This window comes from Papio anubis, chromosome 11 (genome assembly GCF_008728515.1).
Source record: "Papio anubis isolate 15944 chromosome 11, Panubis1.0, whole genome shotgun sequence".
In the NCBI taxonomy this organism is placed as follows: Eukaryota; Metazoa; Chordata; class Mammalia; order Primates; family Cercopithecidae; genus Papio; species Papio anubis.
In genome coordinates this window covers 68,853,265-68,870,051 of record NC_044986.1, presented here as the reverse complement: position 1 = coordinate 68,870,051, position 16,787 = coordinate 68,853,265, and the positions used below count along the sequence as shown (strand labels likewise).

General features: G+C 48.0%; 1 protein-coding gene across 7 annotated transcripts in view; it reads left to right on the top strand.

The window, feature by feature from the left end:
• The window catches only part of MICU1 (mitochondrial calcium uptake 1), a 264,855-nt gene extending 262,003 nt beyond the window's left edge, over positions 1-2,852 (top strand). For all 7 annotated transcript variants that reach the window (XM_031652265.1, XM_031652264.1, XM_017962952.2 and 4 more), the window contains one exon: positions 1,833-2,852. In XM_031652265.1, the coding sequence (XP_031508125.1) occupies positions 1,833-1,993 (161 nt within the window). In that variant the 3' untranslated portion in view covers positions 1,994-2,852. The remainder of the gene's footprint in view (positions 1-1,832) is intronic.
• Positions 2,853-16,787: the final 13,935 nt, after the last annotated feature.

Here is a 16,787-nt window from a genome sequence, read left to right as displayed (position 1 = left end):
AGGGCCAGGTGCGGTGGCTCATGCCTATAATCCCAGCACTTTGGGGGGCCAAGATGGGCGGATCATGAGGTCAGGAGTTAGAGACCAGCCTGGCCAACATGGTGAAACCCCATCTCTATTAAAAATACAAAAATTAGCCAGGTGTGGTGGCACGTGCCTGTAGTCCCAGCTACTCGGGAGGCTGAGGCAGGAGAATCTCTTGAACCCAGGAGGTGGAGGTTGCAGTGAGCCAAGATCTTGCCACTGCACTCCAGCCTGGGCAACAGAGAGAGACTCCAGTCTGGGTGACAGAGCAAGACTCCATCTCAAAAGAAAAAAAATTACAAAAATTAGCCGGGCATGGTGGCACGTGCCTCTAGTCCCAGCTACTCGGGAGGCTGAGGCAGGAGAATCTCTTGAACCTGGGAGGCGGAGGTTGCGTGAGCTGAGATCACGCCACTACACTACAGCCTGGGCGACAGAGCAAGGCTCCGTCTCAAAACAAACAAACAAACAAACAAACAAAACAGATGCTCTCCAAAGTTTCTTCCAGCCCTGAGATTCTGACGCTGAAGAGGGTGGATTGGGAAACCATGAGAAAATAGGCTGGATCCAAAGCTGAAGTTTGATTTTGGTTTTCCCCATGAAACCCTTCACCATCTCTCCACTGCAGCAGAGATGCTATTGCAGCATTCTCCTAACTGACCCCATATTCCAGGTGTGCCGCCTTCCAATTCATCCTCACACAGCCAGCCAGAAAAATCTGTCCAGAATGGAAATCTGCCTACTTCTTACTCCCCTGCTTCCAGTTTTTTCTGCTGTTCCATTGCCTGGAAGAGAAAGTGCCAGCCCTTTAGGAGCAATACACACCCTGGGGTACCTGTCTCCTGCCCACCTCTTTTTTTTTTCCCCTAGAGACATGGTCTCACTGTGTCACCCAGGCTGGAGTGCAGCGGCCATCATAGCACACTGCAGCCTTGGCTCCTGGCGATTGCTGCAATCACTGGGTGGTAATCAAGCAATCATCCTGCCTTAGCCTCCCAAGTAGCTGGGACTACAAGTGTCCACCACTATGCCCAGTTAATTTGAAAAAAATTTTTAGAGACAGGGTCACACTATGTTGTCTAGGCTGGTCTTAAACTCTTGACCTCAAGAGATCCTCCTGCCTCAGCCTCCCAAGTAGCTAGGATAACAAGCACAAGTCACCACACTCGGCTCCCTGCCTTCCTCCTTAGTTTACTTCCCAAACACCTCCCTCTTTAGTGTCCAGCAATACCTAACTGCCTACTTGTAGTTCCCTAGCAACCACACTGCGTCCTGCCTGTACCCTTGCTTATGCTACTTCTCCTCCCTGGAATGCCTCCCCCACCTGCCCTTCACTTGGCCAATTGCTGCTAATCCTGTGAGATTCTACTCAGGAGTCACTTCCAGGAAGCCTTTACTGTCTGTCCTTGCATCACCCTCAGTCAGGGTGGGAGATTCTTCCTCTGTGCCCCCATAGCATCCTCTGTTTACCCCACACTGTGGTAATAATGTGTCTCTCCTACAACTCGGGAGTATTTCAAGGGACAAAGCTCAAAGCTCATTTATCTCCTTGTTCTAAACAGTTGGCACAAGACCTGGCATATACTGTATTTTCATTCAACTTTTGTCACACTACACTGAACTGTCACTGAGTTGCAGTCGGTAATATCAAGGAAGGAATATACTAATGAATTCTAAGATAAGAGAATTGAGTTTGGCTGTGAGAATGTCTGGGCTTTGGAATCCACTTTGTGTGGACAATGGAATTTTCTCAGTGGTATTGTTCCTAGGCCAACACTTATCCCTGTTGTGTTTGCCTCTTCCTCTAGGCAATGGTGAGCTGAGCAATAAAGAATTTGTTTCCATCATGAAGCAACGGCTGATGAGAGGCCTGGAAAAGCCTAAAGACATGGGTTTCACTCGCCTCATGCAGGCCATGTGGAAATGTGCACAGGAAACTGCTTGGGACTTCGCTTTACCCAAACAGTAACCCCACACTGCAAGAGGGGACCTCTCCACCCCCAGTACCCCGGATCCCCTCCGCAGAGTCTCGGCAGAGCCCTTTGTGCTGCTACTTCTGGAAGTAGTGTCCCTTCCTCCCGGGGATGACCTCAGGACTCTGTCGGTTTCCCCTTTACCCTTCCTCGTCCCCGTGTTCTGCTGGGCTCTGATTCTGCCCGATGATTATCCCCATAGGTTCTCAAAAACATGAACAAGTCTGAAAAGCTCAGACATTTGGCAGCCTAAACAGCACTACCCATTCAAGCACCCGGTGGATAAAGAATGCAGGGAACCATCCACACAGCTGCCAACCCTGGGAAGCATCCAGTTCTCAAATCGTTTTTGCTATGGATTTATATTAACGAGAACATTCCTTGCTTTCCCTCCTGCTGGTATTTTAAAGCCACAAGTAGGGAAAATATCTGGCAGGCAGAAAGAAGTCTGTGATGATAAATGAGAATGAGGATGACCTAGGCACCCTACGCTAGCGTGAGAAGCCTGCGCCCCAGGAAGGATCTGTGTTAGTCCCTGGGATGGCTCCGAGGTCTGCTCTAGGAAGGCAGCATGCTCAGTGGGAACACAGCAAGATTCAGAATTTAAAGTAGTTGCTTCATGGCTCTCTGCACTCCCTTTTCTTCCTCGCAGCCTCCCTAAGATGACTCCAGTGTGACTCTGTGCTTAGTGAGCAATAGTGATTGAGCTCATGTTCCCTGCAAGTGCCGCTTCCCCTCCAGGATGGGCCTCTAAAGCTGAGGCCTGGCTGGGAGCCTGTTTGCCCTCTGTCTTAAACAAACACTTGTAAAATACCACTTTAATTATAACCGTTTGCAATAAGCATCCCCAAAGTTCCCTGTCTCCTTTATTTTAGGGTCCTCTAGGCCCTTTTCATTCTATGTCCCCACAGGGTTTAAGATTTTGCTGGAAGCAGACCTGTTTTCTTTCTACCAGAGTCTGGTTCTTTCTGATGAAGAGCAACTTTGGGCACAGACAAAAAGTGAGGGCTTTTGGAGGTTAATGGTGGCATTGTCCCTGCACAGTTTGGTTAGCATTTCATTCTGGGCCAACGTGCACAGTCCCTGCTTATTCATGCCCCACAGTAAGGAACTAAGATGGGGAGTATGTGAGGAATCATCTAATATGGTGGACCTAAGTTTTGTGGGGTTTTTTGTTTTTGCTTTTGTTTTGAGACAGGGTCTCGTTCTGCAACCCAAGCTGGAATGCAGTGGCACAATCCCAGCTCACCATAACCTCCGCCTCCCAGGCTCAAGCCATCCTCCCACCCAGGCCTCCTGAGTAGCTGGGAGTATAGGTGCATGCCACCACAACTGGCTAATTTTTGTATTTTTTATAGAGACAGAGTTTAGCCACGTTGCCCTAAGACTTTCACCATGAGGACGTAAGTTTTAAGAACCATAACAACCAGCTGGGCACGGTGGCTCACACCTGTAATCCCAGCACTTTGGGAGGCTGAGGCTGGCAGATCATGAGGTCAGGAGTTCGAGACCAGCCTGACCAACATGGTGAAACCCTGTCTTTACTGAAAATACAAAAATTAGCCGGGCGCGGTGGCAAGTGCCTGTAGTCCCAGCTACTCAGGAGGCTGAGGCAGGAGAATCACTTGGACCTGAGAGGCAGGAGGTTGCAGTGAGCCGAGATCGCGCCTTTGCACTCCAGCCTGGGTGACAAAGTGAGACTCCGTCTCAAAAAAAAAAAAAAAAAAAAACCATAACAACCAGTGTGGTGGACCCAGTGTTGCCGCTAACTCAGTGTGCTCTTGAGCAAGCCATTTCCCGCCTGTTTCCGCATCTATAGAATGACAGCTAGGGATGGGCTAAAGGAGCCTTGAGGTTTCTTCTAGGTCCCAAAGCCTCTGCTTCAGCTCTCCTCCAGAACGCTGCAGTCCCCAGAACCTCCAGGTAATGCTTCCTGGCATGTCTCGTTGGCATGGCCAACATCATAGAACCACCACACCGACAACTCAGCACTTCTGTGAGGTGGCTGCTCTGAATGTGTTAGTAGGGAGTGCTTGTCAGCCAGAGAAGAACAGAGGCCTGGCTCTGCACCTGTGGCTCCACTGGGAAGGTACTAACCCTAGAATTTACAGAGCAGTTTAAGAACCTCCTTTTTTTTTTTTCTTCTTTTTTGAGACAGAGTCTTGCTCAGTCTGTTACCAAGACCGGAGTGCAGTGGCATGATCTCAGCTCACTCATTGCAACCTCTGCCTCCTAAATTCAAGTGATTCTCCTGCCACAGCCTCCTGAGTAGCCAGGATTACAGGGGTACGCCACCACACCCAGCTAACTTTTGTATTTTTAGGAGAGATGGGGTTTCACCATGTTGGCCAAGCTGGTCTCAAACTTCTGACCTCAAGTGTTCCACCCACCTTGGACTCCCAAAGTGATGGGTTTGCAGGTGTGAGCCACCACGCCAAACTACAACCTCACTTTTAACATCCTTTCTGGGATATTAGATTATCTCTCAAAGGAGCTGGCCACTCTCCTACCTCATCTGTCTGTCAACTTTCCCCTCTTGAGGTGTCCCTCATATCAAAGTAAAGGCTTTGCTCTGCTCATTGCACCAGGCCTGGGGCATAAGCAAAACGTGAGCTTTTCTTAAAGTTGTCCCAGAATCCTAAAATCACTCTTTCCTTTGACCCTCTTTTCTTCAGCCTGAAAGAGGAGTCTCATTCCCAGTCTTTGTGGGACATTCATTTCCCTACAAGAGATCTGCTGATTGGCCTGGGTTCACTAAAGCTGAAAGCTGGAGCATGGCAGGAGAGGGTCAGGATCTCACGTGCAACATCTTGAAACCGAGGGTCAAGGGTACATATCACAGGTACATGGAATTCCAAATGAACTCCACCAGCTCCTAGGAGTGCCTGAGGAAGCAGAGGGTGGTGCAGGTGCTCAAGAAGACGTGACAGCCGCACTTTGGCACAATAGGTTAAATGTGCAGGTGAGAGGTACAAGCTAAGTCACCCAGAAGAGACCAAGGTCCCCAAGGAAAAAGTCAAGGTGACGTGAGCAGCCAGAGAGGATTTTAGTAGGCAGAGTTGGTTTTTTTTTTGTTTTTTTGTTTTTTTGTTTTTTTTTGAGACGGAGTCTCGCTCTGTAGCCCAGGCTGGAGTGCAGTGGCCGGATCTCAGCTCACTGCAAGCTCCGCCTCCCGGGTTCACGCCATTCTCCGGCCTCAGCCTCCCGAGTAGCTGGGACTACAGGCGCCTGCCACCTCGCCTGGCTAGTTTTTTGTATTTCTTAGTAGAGACGGGGTTTCACCGTGTTAGCCAGGATGGTCTCGATCTCCTGACCTCGTGATCCGCCCGTCTCGGCCTCCCAAAGTGCTGGGATTACAGGCTTGAGCCACCGCGCCCGGCCAGTAGGCAGAGTTTTTGATAAGCTGGGGAACATATGGGAACACACAGGGTTGATTTCTGCTTTGCTTTTTATTCAAATTGTTTCTTCTAGATAGAATAAGCCTCCGCTCCTCCAAGACTCAGCTAATCCAGCATGGTGGCTCACATCTGTAATCCCAGCACTATAGGAGGCCAAGGTGGGAGGATCGCTTGGGCCCAGGAGTTTGAGCCCAGGAGTTCAAGGCGACACAGCAAAACCCCACCTCTACAAAAAATTACAAAAATTAGCTGGGTGTGGTGGCACACACCTGTAATCCCAGCTAATCCGGAGGCTGAAGTGGGAGGATCACTTGAGCCTGGAGGCAGAAGTTGCAGTGAGCCGAAATCACACGACTGCACTCCAGCCTGGGCAACAGAGTGAGACCCTGTCTCAAAAACAGAATGTGCATACATTGCTGGGCGCGGTGGCTCAAGCCTGTAATCCCAGCACTTTGGGAGGCCAAGATGGGCGGATCACGAGGTCAGGAGATCGAGACCATCCTGGCTGACACGGTGAAACCCCGTCTCTACTAAAAAATACAAAAACTTAGCCGGACGAGGTGGCGGGCGCCTGTAGTCCCAGCTACTCAGGAGGCTGAGGCAGGAGAATGGCGTAAACCCGGGAGGAGGTGGCGTCCGGTGCCAAAGAACCGGGCCCCCCCCCCCCAGCCTGGGCGACAGAGCGAGACTCCGTCTAAAAAAAAAAAAAAAAAGAATGTGCATACATGATCTTTAAGTACCCCACCTAGTTTTAGTTCTGGCTAGAGCATATGCTCTTTAACCCTGTTGGACTCTAAGGCAAAAGAGAGGTCCAGGCAATGACTGCACCCAGGCAAGGAAGCAGGCACCGCAGCATGGGAGCCAGGAGCCAGGCTCCTTGGCGAGGGTATCCAACTGCAAGCCTTAGCACAGCCCAAGCAGGGTTATGTGCCCTCCCAAGAAACAGAACAGGAAGGAGGAGGAGACAAAGTCTGGTTTAGCGTTCAGGCTTCAAGTGCCACCTGCTGGCAAGAAGGCTCAGTGCAGGGACTCATTGGCCTAGAGTCAGGGAAGGGGAGGCTGTTGAGTCCAGCCTAGACCCAACCCTACTCCAGAGAATAGGCCTCCCCAGGGACCTGAGTCACGTGGAGTGGGGTGAAACGAACAGCCACAGATGGATCGTAACCATAAAGAGTGACACGGGAGGCCTAGGCAGGCAAATCACAAGGTCAGGAGATCGAGACGGTCCTGGCTAGCACAGGCTCTACTAAACTCTACTAAAAATACAACAAAAATTTGCCGGGCGTGGTGGCACGTGCCTGTAATCCCAGCTACTTGGGAGGCTGAAGCAGGAGAATCGCTTGAACCCAGGAGGCGGAAGTTGCAGTGAACCAAGATCGCGCCACTGCACTCCAGCCTGGCGATAGAGCAAAGACTCCATCTTAAAAAAAAAAAAAAAAAGGGCCGGGCACGGTGGCTCACGCCTGTAATTCTAGCACTTTGGGAGGCCGAGGCGGGCAGATCACGAGGTCAGGAGATCGAGACCATCCTGGCTAACACAGTGAAACCCCGTCTCTACTAAAAATGCAAAAAATTAGCCGGGCGAGGCGGCGGGCGCCTGTAGTCCCAGCTACTCGGGAGGCTGAGGCAGGAGAATGGCGTGAACCCGGGAGGCGGAGCTTGCAGTGAGCCGAGATCGCGCCATTGCACTCCAGCCTGGGCGACTAAGCGAGACTCTGTCTCAAAAAAAAAAAAAAAAAAAAGAATGTCACTAGGGATCTGAATGTAATTGTGCAGAGGAAAAAAGCTATTTATGCCCATGTATTGTTTGTTCTCTGTGTCCTAAGGATGGGAATTGTTCCTAGGAATTAAGAAGGTATAATTCCCTCTCTTCGTTCTGCAACTCTACTGATCGCCTACCACGGACCCGAGCACTAAGCAGGACTTTCGAGGAGTTTACATTCTAGTGAGGAAAACAGAAAAGCAGCCATAAAGTTAAGTACAGGCTGCTACAAGAGCACTTAGAAGAGCAGGAGCCAGGCACAGTGGCTCACACCTGTAACTCCAGCACTTTGGGAGGCCAAGGCGGGCAGATCACCTGAGGTCAGAAGTTCAAGACCAGCCTGGGCAACACAGTGAGACCTCTGTCTCTAAAAAAAAAAAAAAAAAAAAAAAAATTAGCCAGGCATAGTGGCACATGCCTGTAGTCCCAGCTACTCAGGAGGCTAAGGCAGGAAGATTGCTTGAACCAAGGAGGTTGAGGCTGCAGTGAGCCAAGATTACACCACTGCACACCAGCCAGAGTGACAGAGCAAGACCCTGTCTCAAAGGCCATTTAATGCAGACTTGGGAGTTCAAGGCAGGCTTGCAGAGGAAGTGGTTTGGTTTATTTAAAAAAGCACTGAGATGTAGGAGTTACAAAGTGGTCTAGGGGAGTATCCAGGCAGAGGCCAGTGTACAAAGATCCAGAGGCCAGAAAAGCATGTTTCATTCTGGGAAACAGAGAGTATTCAGTATACGTTGAGAAGTGATTTTGTGACCCAAGAATTAATTAAGATGGTGGTCATCGACAAAAACAGATTAAAAATCCAGTTGGGCATACACATATATAAATAACAAAAAATAATAATGGAAATTTTTAAAATGCTTAGAACTAGCTGGGCACTGTGGCTCACACCTGTAATCTCAGCACTTTGGGAGGCTGAAGCAAACAGATCACCTGAGGTCAGGAGTTTGAGACCAGCCAGGCCAACATAGTGAAACCCCATCTCTACTAAAATTATAAAAATTAGCTAGGTGTGGTGGTACACACCTGTAATCCCAGCTACTCAGGTAGCTGAGGCACAAGAATCGCTTGAACCCAGGAGGTGGAATTTGCAGTGAGCCATGATCGCACCACTGCACACAAGCCAGGGCGACAGAGTGAGACTCTGTCTCAAAAAAAAAAAAAAAGCTTAGAACTAAATATAATGAAAATGAAACATTTTAAAACTTGTAGGACACAGCTAACGGAAACTTAAAAACTTTTTAACAAACTTCCACACTTATTTACAGAAAATAGCTGACAATAAGCTAAGCATCTACTTTGAGAAGTTGGAAAAAGAATGGAACAAATCACCTGAGGTCAGGCGTTCGAGACCAGCCTGACCAAAATAGTGAAACCCCATCTCTACTAAAACTACAAAAATTAGCCAGTCAGAGTGGCTCACGCACCTGTAGTCCCAGCTACTCAGGAGGCTGAAGCAGGAGAATCACTTGAACTCAGGAGGTGGAGGTTGCAGTGAGCCAAGATCACGCCACTGCACTCCAGCCTGAGTGACAGATACTGCATCAGTTTAAAAAGTAATAAACAGCAGGGCGCGGTGGCTCACACCTGTAATCCCAGCGCTTTGGGAGGCTGAGGTGGGCAGGTCACAAGATCAAGAGATTGAGACCATCCTGGCCAACATGGTGAAACCCTGTCTCTACTAAAAATACAAAAATTAGCCAGACGTGGTGGTGCGTGCCTGTAGTCCCAGCTACTCAGGAGGCTGAGGCAGGAAAATTGCTTGAACCCAGGAGGCAGAGGTTGCAGTGAGCCAAGATTGTGCCACTGCACTCCAGCCTGGCGACAGAGTGAGACTCCATCTCAAAAAAAAAAAAAAGGAATAATACTATGAACTTTATACCAATAAATTTGAAATGGATTATTTCCTAGAAAATATAATTTACCAGGCCAGGCGCAGTGGCTCACGCCTGTAATCCCAGCACTTTGGCAGGTCGAGGCGGGTGGATCACGAGGTCAGGAGATCAAGACCGTCCTGTCTAACATGGTGAAACCCCCTCTCTACTAAAAATACAAAAAATTAGCCGGGCGTGGTGGCGGGCGCCTGTAGTCCCAGCCACTCGGGAGGCTGAGGCAGGAGAATGGCGTGAACCCGGGAGGCGGAGCTTGCAACGAGCCGAGATCGCACCACTGCACTCCAGCCTAGGCAGCAGAGCAAGACTCCTTCTCAAAGAAAAATAAAAATAAAAATAAAATATATATATATATAAATTTACCCGAAAAACGCAAGGAAACAAAATCTAAACAGACTATACTAAATTGAATCAGTAGTTAGAAATCTACTTAACAACAAAAAGTATACCAAATCCAAGTGGCTTTATATGAGGGAGAAAAAAAAAAAAAAAAACCGAATCAGATTCTGTAGGGCCCTGTAATCCCAAATGAGGAGTTTGGACTTTTATCTTAATGATAATTAGAAGCCACCGAAGGGCTTTAAGCAGGAAAATGACATAATGAGCTGTGATTTTTTTTTTTTTTTTTTTTTTGAGACGGAGTCTCGCTCTGTAGCTCAGGCTAGAGTGTAGTGGCGCCATCTCGGCTCACTGCAAGCTCCGCCGCCCGGGTTCACGCCATTCTCCTGCCTCAGCAGGGGTAGCTGGGACTACAGGCCCCCGCCACCACGCCTGGCTAATTTTTTTTTTATTTTTTAGTAGAGACAGGGTTTCACCGTGTTAGCCAGGATGGTCTAAATCTCCTGACCTCGTGATCCGCCCACCTCGGCCTCCCAAAGTGCTGGGATTACAGACTGAGCTTTGATTTTTAAAATGATGGCTTTGCCTGCATCCAGGTTGGAATGTGATCCAGGCTGGAGATTTATAATCAGTTTTAAAATGTAGAAAGCAGCTAGGTTTGGTGGCTTACGTCTGTAATCCCAGCACTTTGGGAGGCCATGGCAGGTGGATCACCTGAGGTCAGGAGTTCAAAACCAGACTGCCAACATGGCGAAACCCCCTCTCTACTAAAAATACAAAAATTAGCCAGGCATGGTGGCGGGCGCCTGTAAACCCAGCTACTTGGGAAGCTGAGACAGAAGAATCGCTTGAATTTGTAAGACAGAGGTTGCAGTAAGCTGAGATCGTGTCACTGCACTCCAGCCTGGGTAATGGAGGAAGACTCCATCTCAAAAATAAAATAAAATATTAAAATGTTCATGAAAGTCTTGATTAGGGGAATGCCTGCAGAGCTGGAGGAAAGGATTTAGGAGTTGTTTAGGTCTGAGTGATTTGGGCTGAGGGGTAAGCATGAGGGTAATAAATTGGAGGATGATGAAGGGAGAATGAATAATTTAGGATGAAACCTGGGTTTCTGTTTGGGTAACTACATGTATGGTGGTGCTCTTCAGTGGGACTGGGAAATTGGGAGGAGAGCCAAGTTTCAGTAGAAGATGACGAGGCCATTTTTGGCTTGTTGCGGTGCCAAGAGACATCCAGTGGAATTATCTGATAGGCAGACAGGAGGGTCTGGGCCCAGGAAAGAGGTCTGGAGGGAGATATGGTTTGGGAATCTCCTATAAAACCTGGGTTTTGGCCGGGCACGGTGGCTCACGCTTGTAATCCCAGCACTTTGGGAGGCCGAGGTGGGTGGACCACCTGAGATCAGGAGTTCGAGACCAGCCTGACCAACGTAGTGAAACCCTGTCTCTACTAAAAATACAAAACTTAGCTTGGGTGGTTTCGGGTGCCTGTAGTCCCAGCTACTCAGGAGGCTGAGACAGGAGAATCGCTTGAACCCGGGAGGTGGAGGTTGCAGTGAGCTGAGATTGCACCACTGCACTCCAGCCTGGGTAACACAGCGAGACTCCATCTCAAAAAGAAATCCCAAAACCTGGGTTCCTGCAATTTCAAGGTCAACTGACCATGAATACATGAAATCTCCAGATCATTTTCCCAACTGAAAATATTAATACCAGCTCCATCTCTTCCCCTAAGGGAAACTGGAAATAGAAATCATCAAAGTGCAAGGACTTTAACTAAAAAGCCTGTACTTGGTGGGATATCCAGGAGACAGACCAGGTTCAGTACAGAGGGCTGTGGTTGGCCTGTGCCCTTATCACTCCAGTGTCCAGCCTCTGGCTCTCCCTAGGTATAGAAGTCTTCTTCTCCTGGGAGGAGGAGACAGCAAGGGGCTAAAATGGGGGTCCAGAGGTGCTGTGGGGGAATATTCACGTGTTCATTCAACAAATAATTTATTGAAGCTCAAAGTGAAAATCCGGTTACCTATCAGTTATTCACAGTCTTGAGTGAATTCTTTTCATCATCTTCAATGTGAGGCTTAGCTTGGTTGTTTGTTTACAGTTTTTAAACAGGTAAACATCCACATAGTTCCAGAATCAAATACTGGGAATCCACTGGTATTTGATTCCAGAATCATCCACAGCGTGCAGAGGCTCATGTCTGTAATCCCAGCACTTCGGGAGGATCGCTTCAGCTCACGAGTTCAAGACCACCCTGGGCAACATGACAAAACCCCATCTCTACTAAAAATACGAAAAAATAACTGGGCGTGGTAGCATGTGCCTGTGATCCCAGCTACTTGGGAGGCTGAGGTGGGAGGATCGCTTGAACCTGGGGAGGTTGAGGCTTTAGTGAGCCTTGATTGTGCTACTGCACTCCAGCCTGGACAACAGAGTGAGACCTGTCTCAAAAAAAAAGGTGTCTACATTGAGGTCTCATTCTCAGCCATCCCCACAGCTGCCTGGTATTCCATTATATACCATAGCTTAGTCAAAAGGGTAGTTTATTGAGGGAGAGATTTTGGAGCCTGGAGTTTTTTTTTAAAAAGAGGCCTTGCGGGGTCACATTTGGAGGCAGAAGGAGACACTGGGCAGCCAGGGAGTAAAAGAGCAAAGGCCATGAAGTGGGGCATATTCCACTGACTTGGCCATTCTTCCTGAAGCCTTAGGAAGGAATCTAGCCCCCTGACTTGCTCAGGGAAGCTCTGGATAAAATACATGAGGAGAGAAAAACCTGCCTCTGAGATTCACTTATTCTGTTCATTTAACAAATATGTATGAGCCTCTATTACGTATCAGGCCCTGTGCTCAGACCATGGGCAACACGGGGGCAAGATCTCCATCTTGCTTTAGCTGGAGACAGAATGTAAATAAACTCACAAGCAAAGGCAGTGAAAGTGGGAGTCCATGGAGGGTCTGGGCTTAATAAGTGCTATGGGAATTCAAAGCAGGGGGAGTTCCTGGAGAAGCCCCTTTCTCAGCCTCAGACCCTGGCTCAGATGTCATCTCCCACAGGAGACCTTCCCAGTGCTACACACATAACTGACAATTCTGTCTTCTGAGCCGCTGGAATTTACACAGTCCCACTGTCCTTACCACAGTACCCTGTCATTCTTTTCAATCTGTCTCCCTTACTAGACTGTGACTTTTCAATCTGACTCCCTTACTAGACTCCCTGATGGCAGGTTCTGTCCTTATTCATGGTGCATCTCTGAATCCCTAAATCTCTGCACAGTACCTGGCTTTCAGTATAGACATATGACTATTAAATTCGCTCTCACACAGAGGAGACAGGGTTTAAGCCGAGCCCTGAGAATAAATTAGATTTGGACAGATGGGAAAGAATTAAAGCAAACAGGCATATAGATAGGAGTGAAGTGAGACATTCGCTCAGTAAAGATGGGGAAGGTACAATGGGAAATAAAAGCATGTTAAAGGCAGATTGTGAATTCTTAGTATCCCCAGAAGAGAGAAATCTAGAGGCTGATAATCACCCAATACAAAGGTGGTTTCAGGTCTAGGAGCAAAATGAGGAGATGCTGAGATTCACTGGTAGATTCCTTTTTTCAGTAATTTCTGGATATCTGTGAAGGCGGCAATGAAAGGTTTTGGTTTGGTTTTTTGGGTTTTTTTCTTTTTCCTTTTTTTTTTAGAAACTGTCTCCTCCCTCTGTTGCTGAGGCTGCAATGCAGTGATACGACCTCGGCTCAAAGCAACCTCCACCTCCCAGGTTCAAGTAATTCTCGTGCCTCAGTCTCCCAAGTAGCTGGGATTACAGGCGCTGCCACCACACCCAGCTAATTTTTGTATTTTTAGTAGAGATAGTGTTTCACCATGTTGGCCAGGCTGGTCTTGAACTCCTGATCTCAAGTGATTTGCCCACCTTTGCCTCCCAAAGTGCAAAGATTACAGGCATGAGCCATGGCGCCCGGCCTTTGTCTCTCCTTTTAAGCTTCATCCACCTACGGATACCATGATTCCAGCTAGTTAGAATGGATGTTTCCAGTTTTTTCCCTTAGATCAAAATCATGACATCTTGATTTCAAAGATCATCAAGGAGAGAGTGTAATTTCAAGTCATCCCTAGCATACCAGCTCCAAGACCAGGGATTATAATGTTTGACATGAACTGAGTTGGGGTGTGTCTCCCTTTCCTGGCCTTTGGACTAAGAGGGACCGACAAAAAGTCAAATTAGCCTCACGACCAAAAACAAGACACCCAGCGTGACTTAGATTTGTAAGAAAGGCATGGGCTCCTTAGACCAGCCTTCAAGGTCAGTTCATAATCCCTTCTGAAACAGTTTAAGGAGGCCCTGTGTGGTGGCTCACGCCTATAATCCCAGCACTTTGGGAGGCTGAGGTGGGCATATCACTGGAAGTTAGGAGTTCGAGACCAGCCTGGCCAACATGGTGAAGCCCCCACTTTTTGCATTTTGTTTATCTCTACTTTTTGTATTTTGTGAAAATACAAAAATTAGCCAGGCATGGAGATGCACGCCTGTAATCCGAGCTACTCAGGAGGCTGAGGCACGAGAATCGCTTGAACCTGGGATGCAGAGGTTGCAGTGAGCTGAGATCGTGCCACTGCACTTCAACCTGGGCAACAGAGTGAGACTCCATCTTAAAAAAAAAAGGAAACAGCAGCCAGCCACGGTGGCTTATGCTTGTAATCCCAGCACTTTGGGAGGCTGAGGCGGGTGGATCACCTGAGGTCAGGAGTTCCAGACCAGCCTAACCAACAAGGTGAAACCCTGTCTCTACTAAAAATACAAAAATTAGCTGGGCGTGTTGGCACACGCCTGTAGTCCCAGCTACTCAGGAGGCTGAGACAGGAGAATTGCTTGAACCTGGGAGGCGGAGGTTGCAGTGAGCCGAGATTGTGCCACTGCACTCCAGCCTGGGCAATGGAGCAAGACTTTCTCTCAAAAAAAGAAAGAAACGGCTTAGGGACCAAGCTGAGCAGCAGAGTGGGGCAAGGAGAAGAATGCAAAAATAAGGCATAAGCGGCCCCTACCACAAGCAGCCCACTTCTCCACATCCTTACTGATCTGGACCCTGCCAGTCAAGCCAAAGCACTGACCCACAATTTAAATAGGACTTTGTCATTTTATATGAATGGTAGGAAAAGAGGAGGGCTCACCCGCCAGTAGTTGGCCAATCACGATCCAGTTCCTTAACACAAGAAAATGATAGACTTTCTTTTCCACTTGAGTGCTTTCTTCACAGAGTGAAGTACAGTCATGCACCGCATCATAACATTTTGGTCAACTACAGATGGCATATATGACAACGGTCCCATAAGATTATAATGGAGCTGAAAAATTCCTATTGCCTAGTGACATTCATAGCCATCATAAGGTCATAGCATAATGCTTTTCTATGTTTAGATACACAACTACTTCCCGTCGTATTCGGTACAGTAATTTTCTGTACAGGTTTGTAACTTAGAAGCAATGGGCCATACCTTAAACCTTAGGTGTGTAGTAGGCTATGCCATCTTAGGTTTGTATAAGGACTCTATGATGTCCGCACAGTGATGAAATCACCTAACAACACTTTTCTCAGACCATATCCCTGTCATTAAGTGATACATGACTGTATCTTGTAGTCAGCAGGAGAAGACAGGCCTCATGATAGGAAATGGAAGAGGAGACTTCATGATGCTTAGCGGGAGACAGGAAGATGGAAATTGTCGTGCTAGGTCAACAAACCTCAGAGAGGCTGTTTGAAAAGGATCCTGGCATTTATCCATGAACACATTAGGGGCCTATCAATTTGTAGAGAACTATTTCTCCAAGTGTAGGCCTGTCTTATCAAGGCGGGTCTGTAACAGGCCAGCATGAAGTCGTAAGGGTTTGCATTGGAAAGGGAAAAATGGGAATGCAAAGGAAGGTTGGATGTGAAAGAATTTTCCAAGGAGCATATATAGCTGAGGAGACTGCGGCCTTGCTTCTTTCTTATGTGTGTATTTATTTATTGAGATAGCGTCTGATTCTGTGCCCAGGCTGGAGTGCAATGGGGCAACCATGGCTCCCTGCAGCCTCGACCTCCCAGGCTCATAATCCTCCTGGGTAGCTGGGACTGCAGGCGCATGCCACCACACCTGGCTAATTTTTGTATTTTTTTAGTAGAGACAGGGTTTCACCATGTTGGCCAGGCTGGTCTTGAATTCCTGACCTCAGGTGAACCACCCACCTCAGCCTCCCAAAGTGCTGAGATTACAGGCGTGAGCCACCGCACCCAGTCACCTTTACTCTCTTGAATCCATTCCTGTTGGGTTTTCACCCCTACCACACACTAAAAGCAATTTTATGGCCAGGCACAGTGGCTCACACCCAGCACTTTGGGAGGCTGAGGTGAGAGGATCACTTGAGCCCAGAAGTTTGGGACCAGCCTAGGCAACATAGTGAGACCCCATCTTTAAAAAAAAAACTTAAAAAATAAAAATAAAAATAAAAAATAGCCAGGTGTGGTGGAGCACTCCTGTAGTCCCAGCTATTCAGGAGGCTGAGGTGGGAGGATTGCTTGAGCCCAGAAAGTCGAGGCTGCAGTGAGCCATAACCGTGCCACTACACTCCAGTCTGGGTAACAGAGTGAGACTCTGTCTCAAAAAATAAAATGAAATAGATAAAAGCAATTTTGTCAAAGTCCACACTGCCCTCCATACTGCCAGATCCATTGGTCATTTCTCAGTCCTCACATTGCTTGGCCTCTCCACAGGATATGACAAGTTTGACCCCCCTCCCTCTCTCTTTCCCTAAAAAAACTTATTGTAGAGACGGGGTCTCATTATGTTGACCAGGCTGGTCTTGAACTCCTAGGCTAAAGTGAGCCTCCCACCTCAGCCTCCCCAAGTGCTGGAATTACAGGCATGAGCCACCACACCTGGCTTACTCATTTCCTTACAACCTGCTTCTTCGCATTCTCCTTTCCTGGATTTTCCTCCTCTTCCAGATCTTTAAATGCTGGGATTTTGTGAGGCTCAGTAATCAGACTTCTGCTCTTCTCCATCTACACTCACTTCCTTGGTGCATATATATATATATCTCATAGCTCACTGTAGCCTTGACCTCCTGTGCTCAAGCAATCCTCCCACCTCAACCTCCTGAGTAGCTGGGACTACAGGCATGTACTACCACACCCAGCTAATTATTTATTTTTTTGTAGTGATGGGATCTCACTCTGTTGCCCAGGCGGGTCTCAAACTCCTTGCCTCAAGTGATCCTCCCACCCCTGGCCTCCCAAAATGTTGGGATTACAGGAGTGAGCCACTGTGCCTGGCCCCAAAATTATATTTCCAGCTCCTTTTTGCCTAAACCCTACAAATGTACAACACCCTAGTCTATATCTCTGCTT